The sequence below is a fragment of the Macaca nemestrina genome, chromosome 19, assembly GCF_043159975.1.
Source record: "Macaca nemestrina isolate mMacNem1 chromosome 19, mMacNem.hap1, whole genome shotgun sequence".
In the NCBI taxonomy this organism is placed as follows: domain Eukaryota; kingdom Metazoa; phylum Chordata; class Mammalia; order Primates; family Cercopithecidae; genus Macaca; species Macaca nemestrina.
The window spans coordinates 68,531,569-68,543,836 of record NC_092143.1 but is presented as its reverse complement, the minus strand read 5'-3'; the positions used below and the strand labels follow the sequence as shown (position 1 = coordinate 68,543,836).

General features: G+C 44.2%; 1 protein-coding gene across 12 annotated transcripts in view; it reads right to left on the bottom strand.

The window, feature by feature from the left end:
* LOC105464930 (transmembrane protein 241) overlaps nucleotides 1-12,268 on the bottom strand; it is a 160,092-nt gene that overhangs the window by 110,617 nt on the left and 37,207 nt on the right. For all 12 annotated transcript variants that reach the window (XM_011713096.3, XM_071085540.1, XM_011713075.3 and 9 more), the window contains one exon: nucleotides 11,797-11,878. In XM_011713096.3, coding sequence (XP_011711398.1) covers nucleotides 11,797-11,878 — 82 coding nt within the window. The remainder of the gene's footprint in view (nucleotides 1-11,796; nucleotides 11,879-12,268) is intronic.

Sequence of the window (12,268 nt, the reverse complement as noted above, 5' to 3'; positions counted from 1 at the left end):
ACTTCGACGAGGCTTACTTTTCTCCATTTCAGGACCTGTAGGCTGTTTTCTCAGTCTTCCTAGGCCCTTACTCTGATCAGATTCTGGAAAAGGACCAATTTATACATGTAGAATTAATTTTAAAGTACACTAACAATAGCCACCAACAACGTATTAAACATAGTGCTAAGTATTTTACGTGTACTCTCTTATTTAAACCTCCTCCCAGCACCTCTCCTACTAGATGCTATTACCCTGATTTTATAAACAATGAAACTGGCGCTAAGAAAGACTGGCCACTTGCTCGAGTATTCACAGCTCGTTCAGCGGCAAAGCCATGACCCCAATCCAGGCCTGTCTAACCACAAAGCCCACACCTTCTAGCCTTGGTGTTATGACACACAAATTACGTCAAGCCACAGTGAAAACTCCCTGGACCTCCAACTGTCCAAAGTTCAATGTGACTGGTGTGTTCCAAATCCTGGCCGTTTGCTTACTGCAGTAATAAACCTGCTGATATGGTTTGGCCCTGTGTCCCCACCCAAATCTCATGTCAAATTGTAATTCCCAATTTTGGGAGAAAAAACAGGCGGGAGGTGATTAAATCATGGGGTGGATGTTCCCCTTGCTGTTCTTGTGATAGTGGTTCTCATAAGATCTGGTTGTTTAAAAGTAGGTGGCGCTTCCCCTGTCATTCTCGCTCTCTCCTGCTCCGCCATGGTAAGAGGTGCTTGCTTCCCCTTCACCCTCCACCTTCCATGACTGTAAGTTTCCTGAGACCCTCCAGCCATGCTTCCTGTACAGCCTGCAGAACTGTGAGTTAATTAAACATCTTTTCTTCATAAATTACCCAGTCAGGTAGTTTGTTTTTTGAGAGAAGTCTTGCTCTGTCACCCAGGCCAGAGTGCAGTGGCGTCATCTTGGCTCACTGCGACCTCCACCTCCCGGGTTCAAGTGATTCTTCTGCCTCAACCTCCTGAGTAGCTGGGACTACAGGCCCTGCTATGACACCCAGCTGATTTTTGTATTTTTAGTAGAGACGAGGTTTCACCATGTTGGCCATGTTGGTCTCAAACTCCTGACCTCAAGTGATCTGCCAGCCTCAGCCTCCTAAAGTGCTGGGATTATAGGCACGGGTCACCATGCCTGGCCTGTCAGGTAGTTCTTTATAGCAGTGTGAGAATGGACTAATACAGCTGGTAAAACAAAATGGATGAACTCAGAGTAAACCTATACCTTTTTAAAAAGGCTTTCTTCTACTCCTGCTTAGCAAATTTTAAATCTGATTTTCTCAAGCCATTTTTTCTACTGAGAAGCTAACAGGTTTTAAAGACCATTATTCCACAATTGACCAGTTGCACTCTATCAGCCTGTGTAGGGCTCTATTAAAAACAATATTAAGACAGTTTGCACTTTTTTTTTTTTTTTTTTTTGAGACGGAGTCTCACTCTATTGCCCAGGCTAGAGTGCAGTGGCGTGATCTCGGCAACCTCTGCCTCCCAAGTTCAAGCAATTCTCCTGCCCCAATCTACCAAGTAGGTGGGATCACAGGCATGTGCCACCACGCCCAGCTAATTTTTGTATTCTTAGTAGAGATGAGGTTTCACCATGTTGGTCAGGCTGGTCTCCAACTCCTGACCTCAGGTAATCCACCTGCCTCGGCCTCCCAAAGTGCTGGGATTTACAGGTGTGAGTCACCATACCCGGCCAGTTTGCAACTTTAATTACCTATCTTTCCCTGGCCTCCAACTCTGTACAATTTCTAATGTGAACTATAACCCATTAGTTCAGGAGACCCCTAGTGACTGATTCTTTCAGAAAATCTACCCTTTATTATCTTTAAGCAGTCAAGTTCAGCAGGACTTATTTTTGTTAAATCAAACAAAAATGCTAAGAAATGATAAAAGCGATAATAGTAGCTAAGATATCTTGAGTGCTTACTACGTGTCACTGTACCACTTTTATATATTTAAACTTCATAATAACCCTATGAGATAGATATTATTCACCTCCATTATACGGTCAAGAAAACTGAGGAATATGTTCTGGTTCTCTTTTTTACCTGACTCTTCATGATTTGAAACCACTTTTGGATGATCTAGATATCTGCTAAAGAGAAACAGAAAACTAGGTGATGCTCTTCACCACTGTCAAGACTATAGGAATGGCCTCAACGTCAAAAGGTCCTACTCTCCTTCATCAGGGAAAATGGCACAACTTCAGGAACCACAAAGACCAAAGAAGCATTTTTGAAAAAATTCGGTAAAAATGTAATGGACCAAATTAAACTAGACTGCAGGAAAATGCATTAAATTACTTAGGGACACAATTTGCAACTACTTTATTCCCAGAATCCATTAGCTGAAAATTCAACATTTCATCCGTGCACTGTTGAAATTTTTCTCTGGCTATGAAGAGAAATTGGTAACTCTCACTTAGAAATATTTCATTATTCTCATACTTCCTAGAGTGGAATTTTGAAGGCGTGGTTATTTGTTCAGGTGTTGGAACTGACTTAGAACGGTTTCCTGTGGAAAGTCTGGACCCTGCTCACAGGCACGGCTTGGGTCACTCTGCAGAGGTGTGAGCGACTCCCCTATTCAAGCACAAGTTCTGAGTCAGCTTCTTAATTTTTGTAAAAGAATGTCAATCCTATCTTTCTATCTGGGTGATTTTTACATATGGAGGTGTGTCCTTAACCTACAATACAGAATAACTGACCTCCAGGTCCTTGTCAAAGAAAGTAACTTTGAACTGTTGGCTGCCCAATTTTTATCAAAATCATGCATCCTCAGAAACAATGTTCCTAGACCAGGTGCGGTGGCTCATGCCTGTAATCCCAGCACTTTGAAAGGCTGAACTTGGTGGATCGCCTAAGGTCAGGAGTTTGAGACCAGCCTGGCCAACATGGTGAAACGCTGTCTCTACTAAAAATGCAAAAATTAGCCAGGCATGGTGGCAGGCACCTGTAATCCCAGCTACTCAAGAGGCTGACGCAGAAGAATCACTTGAACCTGGGAGGCAGAGGCTGTAGTGAGCCAAGATGGTGCCACTGCACTCTAGCCTGGGTGACAGAGCAAGACTCTGTCTCAAAAAAAAAAAAAAGAAAGAAAGAAAAGAAAGGAAACGAAAGAAAGAAAGAAAGAAAAAGAAAGAAAGAAAGAAAGAAAGAAAAAGAAAGAAAGAAAGAAAGAAAGAAAGAAAGAAAGAAAGAAAGAAAGAAAGAAAGAAAGAAAGAAAGAAAGAGAAAGAAAGTTCCTAGAGGATTGTCTAAGGCCCTGCACGGAGCGAAATTACCAGAGACCCATGGATTTTTACCCCAGAGAACTGCTCCTACTGAACAGTGCTGTATCATCATTCTGTCTCCATGGGCACTAAGAATTCTAGACACTGGTGACTGTTGTGAGTGTTATAAGGACGTTATTAAAGACCTGCTCACTGAGTCACCCAGCCTACCCTTTATGAGGACCCAGGAAAATTTCAATTAGTTGTAATGGTGTTTTGACTTTTTTTGCTGGAACGCAGTGGCATGATCATAGCTCACTGCAGACTCAAACTCCTGGGCTCAAGCGATCCTCCCACTTCAGCCTCCTGAGTAGCTAGGACTAGAGGCACATGCCACCAAGTGAGGCTACTTATTTTATTTTTTGTAAAGATGAGATCTGGCTATGTTGCTCAAGCTGGTCTCGAACTCCTGGGCTCAAGCAATCCTCCTGTCTCAGCCTCCTCAAGTCTGGGATTATAGGCATGGGCCACCGGGTCCAGACTTCTGTAACTTTTTTATTTGGCTGCAGAAAGCTCAGAGTTGAATTCAGACCCAGCTGTAATTATGTTGTGAGATATTACAGTATAAATTTCTAGGTGCTAAATCTCTCTGTGACATCATCTGTCTGTTACCTTTTACTTAGATTTCTTTTTTTTTTTTTTTTTTTTTTTTTTTTGAGACAGAGTTTTACTCTGTTGCCCAGGCTGGAGTTCTGTGGTACGATCTTGGCTCACTGCAACCTCTGCTTCCTGGGTTCAAGCGATTCTCCTGCCTCACCCTCCCGAGTAGCTGGAACCACAGGCGTGTGCCACCATACCTGGCTAATTTTTGTATTTTTAGTAGAGACGGAGTTTTGCCACATTGGCCAGGCTGGTCTTGAACTCCCGACCTCAGGTGATCCGCCTGCCTTAGCCTCCCAAAGTGCTGGGATTACAGGCATGAGCCACCATGCCGGCCCTTTTACCTAGATTTCTTTTCTTTTCTTTTCCTTTTTGTTGAGATGGAGTTTCGCTCTTTAACCCAGGCTGGAGTGAAGTGGCACAGTCTCCGCTTACTGCAACCTCTGACCCCCGGGTTCAAACGATTCTCCTGCCTCAGCCCCCTGAGTAGCTGGGATTACAGGTGCCCGCCACCAAGCTGGACTAATTTTGTATTTTTAGTAGAGACTGGGTTTCACCATGTTGGCCAGGCTGGTCCCGAACTCTTGACCTCAGGTGATTCACCCACCTCGGTCTCCCAAAGTGCTAGGATTATAGGTGTGAGCCACCGCGCCCGGCCTTATCTAGATTTCTTACACAATTCTCTTCATAAGAGTGTTTATCTTTTTTTAACTGAAATTATTTTTGTAAGCCACCACACATCGTTTCTGGAAGAAGGTGAGGTGTCTGAATATGCATATGTGCACATGTAAGTGAATATTCATAAACTGACTTGCATGACATAGACTGCAGTGTTTATTTACATTCATCTTACTATTCTGCCATTAGATGGCAAACTCCTTGAGGGCAGAGGAGCAGACTGCCTTCTTTCCCAGTCTCCAGTACAAGCTGGGAGGTCCTTTTTGTCCTTCATTTGAGGATCACATAAAGTAGCTTCCTGGTATGTAAGGGCCTCAACATATGAAAAATAAATACCTTGCAGTACCAGGAGCTCCTCCAATTCGGCAAAATGCTAATCCTAAGAGAGATGCCAGGGAATCAGAAAAGGCCTAAGGGGGCCTCAGTCTTCCAGCCTGGCATTAATGCATGGGTGGGAATGGTGGGCGGACTTGCCTGCTCTCAGGGAATGGCTGTTTTCTTTGCACTTTATCCAAGTCCACTAACCGAATTCAGTTAAACTAAATGTGCATATGCCACAGGAACACAGAGGAGTTCGGAGTGAGACAAGTAAGAACACAATATCACCCCCTCCTTTTCATGTAATCCTCAAGAAAACTCCTACTGGAACCTAGGTGATTTTTTTTTTTTTTTTGGAAACAGAGTCTCGCTCTGTCATCCAGGTTGGAATACAGTGGCGTGATCTCAGCTCACTGCAACCTCCGCCTCCCGGATTCAAGCGGTTCTTCTGCCTCAGCCTCCTGAGTAGCTGGGATTACAGGTGCGTGCCACCATGCCCAGCTAATTTTCTGTATTTTTAGTAGAGACGGAGTTTCACCGTGTTGGCCAGGATGGTCTCGATCTCCTGACCTCATGATCCATCCGCCTCGGGCTCCCAAAGAGCTGGGATTATAGGTGTGAGCCACCAAGCCTGGCGTAGGTGATATTTCTTTTTTATTGCGGTAAAATGTACATCACAAAAAGTTGCCACCTTAACCATTTTTAAGTGCATAGTCCATTCACACTGCATTATGTACATTCACACTGTTGTACAACCATCACCACTCTCCATTGCCAGAACTCTTTTCATCTTGCAAAACTGAAACTCTGTGCCCATTAAACACTAACTCTTCATTCTCCCCTACCCCCACCCCGATAGCCACCATACTACTTTCTGCCTTTATAAATTTCATTACTGTAAGTACCAGATATAAGTGGAGTCACACAGTATTTGTCTTTTTTGTGACTGACTTATTTAGCATAATGTTCTCAAGGTTCATCCGTGTTGCAGCATGTGGCAGGATTTTCTTCCTTTTTAAGGCTGAATAATACTCCATTGTTTGTATTTGTGTTTTTATTTTCATTTTTTTGAGACAGAGTCTCGCTCTGTTGCCCAGGCTGGAGTGCAATGGTGCAATCTTAGCTCACTGCAACCTCTGCCCCCCAGGTTCAACCAATTCTCCTGCCTCAGCCTCCCAAGTAGCTGGTATTACAGGCATTCACCACCATGCCCAGCTAATTTTTTGTATTTTTAGTAGAGGCAGGGTTTCTCCATATTGGTCAAGCTGGTCTCGAACTCCTGACCTCAGGTGATCCACCGCCTTGGCGTCCCAAAGTGCTGGGATTGCTGGCGTGAGACACCGCATCCAGCTCCATTGTTTGTATTTATCATATTTTATCTATTTATCCATCAGTGGGCACTGAGATTGCTTCTACCTTTTGTCTATTGTGAATAATAGCCAAACGAATACGGATGCACAAGTATCTCTTCCTGTCCCTTCTTTCAATTCTTTTGGGTATCCACCCAAAAGTGGAACTGCTGAATCACATAATAATCCTATTTTTGATGTTTTGAAGAAGCACCATACTGTTTTCCATGGCAGCTGCACCACTGTGCATCTCCACCCGTGGTGCTCAAGGGTTCCAACTTCTCCACGTCTTTACCAACACTTGTTATTCTCTGTTTTTTTGGTAACAGCCATTCTCACGGGTGTGAAGTGGTACCTCCTACAGTTTTGATTTGCATTTTCCTAATGATTAATGATGTTGAGCCTCTTTTCATGGATTTATCAGTCTTTAAATGTCATCTGTGGAGAAACATCTGTTCAAGTCTTTTGCCCGTTTTTCAATCAGGTTGTTTGCGTTTGTTCTGTTAAGTTTTATGAGTTCTCTATACAGCCTATAAGTGAATCCCGCAATTGATGAGTGATTTGCAAATATTTCTTCCCTTTCTGGGGGTTGCCTTTTTACTTTGTTGATAGCATCCTTTAAAGCACCAAAATTTTTCATTTTGATGAAGTCCAATTACTCTATTTTTCTTCTGTTGCCTGTGTGTTTGGTGTCATATCCAAGAAATCCTTGCCAAATCCAACATCATGGAACTTTTTCCTTAAAAGTTCAATGTTAATAATAAGCCATTTTATGGCTGGGCACAGTGGCTCACGCCTGTAATCCCAGCACTTTGGGAGGCTGAGGCGGGTGGATCACCTGAGGTCGGGAGTTTGAGACCAGCCTGACCAACGTGGAGAAACCCCATCTCTACTAAAAATACAAAAGTAGCCAGGCATGGTGGTGCATGCCTGTAATCCCAGCTACTCAGGAGGCTGAGGCAGGAGAATCACTTGAACCCGGGAGGCGGAGGTTGCGGTGAGCCGAGATTGCGCCATTGCACTCCAGCCTGGGCAGCAGTGAGAGCAAAACTCCATCTCAAAAAAAAAAAAAAAAAAGCCATTTTATAAGAGTTACAGGACAATTTTTAGAGGGAGCAGGATGATAAGAAAAATCCGGGGAGGAGTTTACTGTATCTAATCCTTGTAGTTGGACTCTGATCACCTGTGATGAAAACACAATGCGACAGAGGGAGCTGTCTCTCATCAGCAGTAACAGGGACATTAGGGGCGGATGCTCCATTCTGCACCAACGTTTACACTCTTCCTTCGTGGATCCAAATTCCTTTATGATATTGGAGCCAAACAAGGAGAGAGGGGACCCACGGGTACCATTTTGCTTAACTGAGTAACTCACTCCACATGGGTTTAATGATCCATGTGTGTTTCCTCACCAACATCCTCCCATCGCTCACACAGTCCCATCTCCATCCCCGGTATGTTGAGTGAATATTGTGCTCACGGAAGAGAGAAACAAGGACAAGCCATTAGGAAGGACCAAGATCAAGGGGCTCAGCAAGGAAAACAATTCCTGTCCTGTCAAGGTGCCTTGACCTAGACTTGCAGGGTCCCTCCAGCTGCAGACCCTGGCCTCCCCCAAGCAAGCAAACAGCATGGCTTGAGCCAAATCACCAATGCCAGGATGGCCTCTCGCCACCAAACTCAGTAATGTAGGAATTTGTACGTCTGTTCTGAACGCTGGTCAGCACAGGCTGAGGCAGTCCTGTCCAGCTGAGAAGGTTTTTGACCAGGAAATTATAACAAGAATCATGAGCCATCAAAGTCATACTGTCCCTCCAAGACTGACACCCATCAGAGCCATCATCACTGTGACCTTACTCAGTGTAGGACAGCTGGGCAAGCAGGCCTGAAGCAGCCCAAGTCCAAATCACATTTCATCGAGACTGGTGACAGAAAGTGCCTGGCACATGCTTAACATCAAATATTCATGGTGGCTGTTCCCATGGTGAGCAGCATGTCTTTCACTCCCTGCCCCATCCCTTTCAGTTCCTCAAGGTCAGAAACCAGGTGTTGTTTGTCATGATGCCCCCAGCACATAGTAGGTCCCAAATAACTATGTGGTGAATGGATAGCTACAAGAAAAATCTCCTTTCCCTTAACTCTGTAGATCATTTGGTTGTGAGTCTGAGGTAGAAAAATCGACCAAGAGATTTTCCCATGGCATCTGTGCAGAGTTAACTCAGCTTCCTACCAGGAGCTACACATCAGGAGAACAGAACTTCAGGGCCTTGTCAGATAAAGGAGAGCTTAAGTGTTCCTCATAACAATACATCTACAGATTGTAATGGAGCACTTTTCCCCCATTCCTTATGGATTCATTCAACTGACAGCTTGGCACCAGCATATTGATGCCTGTTTTCTATCCAACACAAACTGTACAAGTGCCTCATGTTTATCCACTCTATAAATTTCTAAGCAACAATGTAAAAACAAAGAGCTCAGAAAACAAAGAAAAGATGCTGGGTTGATTTATTTTACTATAAAACAATAATAAGCATCTGCTTTCTGCCCTCCTCCCACTCTAATTGGGTGTATTTGGTTTTTGGTTGTTTCCCTTTGTTCAAAGATTTTGAATTGCAACAGCTTCTTTTTGCTTATTTAAGAAGACTGTGCTCTCAGCAGGGTGCAGTGGCCCATGTCTACAGTCCCAGCTACTCGGGAGGCTGAGGCAGGAGGATGACATCAGCCCAAGAGTTTGAGGCCAGCATGGGCAACACAGTGAGACCCCCATCTCTAAAAAATGGCTGTGCTCTACGGCCACTCAAAGTGCTGGTCCTCAAGAAGATAAGGACTTGGCAAGAGAACGTAAAATCAATGCATTGCTTCCTTCTTTGAAATGTCTTGCTATGAAAAACAAAAAGCCAGCTCAATTAAACAGTGTGATTAGTGCCAAAGTTGATCTCCTCATGGACAGGTAACAAAGAATTCAAAGACCAGTACAGCTGCAGATCACAGCTCAAGAAGCCTTGCTATAGGCTGCAGAACTCCCCACCTGCCCTGAAAACACACTAGACTGACATTTACCATGGTCTTCTGAGAGGGTTTGGCCACCTGGTATCAGTACCTCTTTTTTTTTTTTTTTTTTCGTGGTAACGTACTCCAACATTGAGGATCCATTACAACCTGCTCTCCATATGTGGGATCCAGGCAGAGATCCTATATGACTAGGCCTCTAAGTGTCTACAACCACAGTGAATGGTTCAGGAAGGTCTTGATCCAGGGCTGGCCAATCAACATAATTCCAACCTTGTGGCCAGTTTTCAGATCAAGGATGGGTAGTGGCCCTGACTGACCCAATCAGAGTGAAGCCCAGGACTCAAGCAGGAACTACCAGGAAAATGGTCTCTTACCACTAAAGTTGTGAGAACGTGAGGCTGCACCCATTGTTGGGGGCAGCTGTACAGCACTCACTGTGGTGGTAGGGGTGGGCTGGATGTCAAAAGAAACAAAGACGGGGAGCAGAATTGAAAGACAGAGAAACTGGCTTCTGAGTATAATACTGGAGCCTCTGGACAAAGCCGTTTGTGAAGTAGGTTTCCACCCCAAGACTTTTCAGTTATATGAATTGGTAAATCTTCCTTTTGCTTAGACCAGTTTTTGAGCTTTCTAACACTTGCAACTGAAAGAGTCTAATGTTATACAATGACTACTACACCCTGGACTCACTCTAAAATCCATACGCATTGGTCCTAAAGAAACAATTCTGAAAAGGCAAAAGGTGGGGAGTTAGAAGAGCTGCCATTCCAGGTGCAGTAGCTCGTGCCTGTAATCCCAGTGTTCTGGGAGGCTGAGGCGGGAGGATCGCTTGAGCCCAGGAGTTCAAGACCAGTCTGGGCAACAGAGCAAGACCCCATCTCCAAAAGAAAATAAATAAATAGCTGGGTGTATTGGCACATACCTGTATTCCCTGCTACTCGGGAGGCTGAGGTGGGAGGATCACTTGAGCCTATTGAGCCCAAAAGGTCAAGGCTCCAGTGAGCTGTGACTGTGCCACTGCACTCTAGCCTGGGCCACAAGATCACAAGAACAAGACCCTGTCTCAAAACAAAAACAAAAACAAAAAAAACGGGAGCTGCCACTCTCTGGGACTAGAGGCAGGTTTAGCAAGACTTTCCACACCTACGTCTCTCCCTCTGTCAAGTGGTTAGCAGCTGCCTCACCTATCATCTGTCAAAAGATTGCAAGAGTCACATAAAAGGACACGAAGGAAATCACTCTGGAAGCCTATGGAAAAAAAGCACTGTATGAACAAAAAGTATTATTATTACGAACGCAACACCTTGTTATTCAAACTTCAAAATTCTGGCAAACGTAACTATCCAGAGCCTAGGAAAAAATTTAAAAGCACTTGAGCAACACATTGCTTTTACCAAAATCCGATAGTCTATGGCATAGGAGAGGAAATACTCTCTGCAGGCCAAAGGGTATAAACTGAGACAGTAAGAGCCTGAGAACAAAGAAGGCGCAGCAGACAACCAGGGCAAGCCTCGTGGTCTGAGCTGAGCAGCAACGTGCACCGTGGGTCAGTTCTCAAGCCCACCCAGGAAGGTTCTTCCCCATTGCATATATCACCCCATCTACTCAAGCTTATGAATCATGAAAGAAAAATGATTATTTAACTTCAAAATTACAGTCCTCACTGCTATTTTGCAACTTTGGAGTTGCTGTCCTAACAACAACATTGTTATCCAATTAGGCAGAGTTTGTTTGTTTGTTTTTACTGTTTTTATAGCAGAGATCTAAGGGGCTAACATAACAACAAGAATTTTACATTAAAAGACTAAATTGTTTTGCACATTCTGCACTTTCCCCGAAGTTAGAATACAACTATTTTCTGATAGATAAAAACAGTTGGCAGTCATGGTACAAGACTAGAGGAGGTATTAACATCTTTCCTGATTTTTAAGCCACCTTCTGTTAATGATGGTTTTAAAGGATTCTCTTTTGATGGCAAAATAAATAAATTTTTGGAGTTCCAAATAATGTATCTGGAAGTAGCTTTGCTCTTCACAGTTCCTGCATTTGAGGAGCTCAGTCCTGCCGGGAAGTGGTGGGAGAACAAAACAGTCAGCTTGTTTTACTAGCTTCCCCATGTACAGGACATCAACCCTGTGCCAGGCATTTGCATCCACGACCAAGCTCACCAGGTCACATTACCAGTGGGCAGGGTTTGGTTCCTCAGAAGCAAGGAGTAGTTTGGGCCCTGCCTTCCTGCTCCCGTGGACAGCCTGCATTCAGGCAGAGCTCGGACATTCCCACTCTGCCCATCTCCATGGGGAAGCAGTCCCAGCAGGGCCTGTCTCTGGCCGGCTCCACAAATACCACTACTCTTTTTCTCCCTGTGCATCCCCACCTTGTAACACAAGTTGGCCTTCCCTGTTATCTGATTATCTTCAACTCAACAAAAGGGGGCCCAAGACTTGTTCTCCAATCTAGCTTTATCATTATTAAAGTGATTCTCTGCCCTTATTGATCTGAGGCACGGTAAGTTAAAAGGCAAAGGGGAAAGGGAGAAAGGAGTTGTTCCCCCTGAACCTCTAACACTTACCAGTCTGGACAAGGCTCTGGACCCAGCATAGATCATACCCACAAACAGCACTGAAGCAGGAAGCCACGCCAGAACATGAGATCTGAAAAGAGGGAGAAAAAGCAGTAACACTTTTGCCCCTTTTTGTTAAGAAAGACATAGCTGCAAAGGTTGACCCTCCAGATGCATCAACTACAGCAACAGAGGCTGTCTAAACATCCCTGGCAGACTTGTTGAGTGAGATGTGGTCTTCATTCACTGAGTAGTGGAGGCAGACAAAGCCATCCTACCCACAATCCCATCGTTACCGATCACCTAGCCTAAGAGGTCCCAGAAACGGAAATGGTAACGCCTTGCTGCAGCTTGGAAGAGAGAACAGATTGTTTTTTTTTTTTCAAGGGCAGTGAACAATTATTCTTTGGATTTTAAGTAGCCAAAAGTTTTGAATCCACAACAAATTATTAAAAATTGAAAAGGTTATTTACCCAGGCAC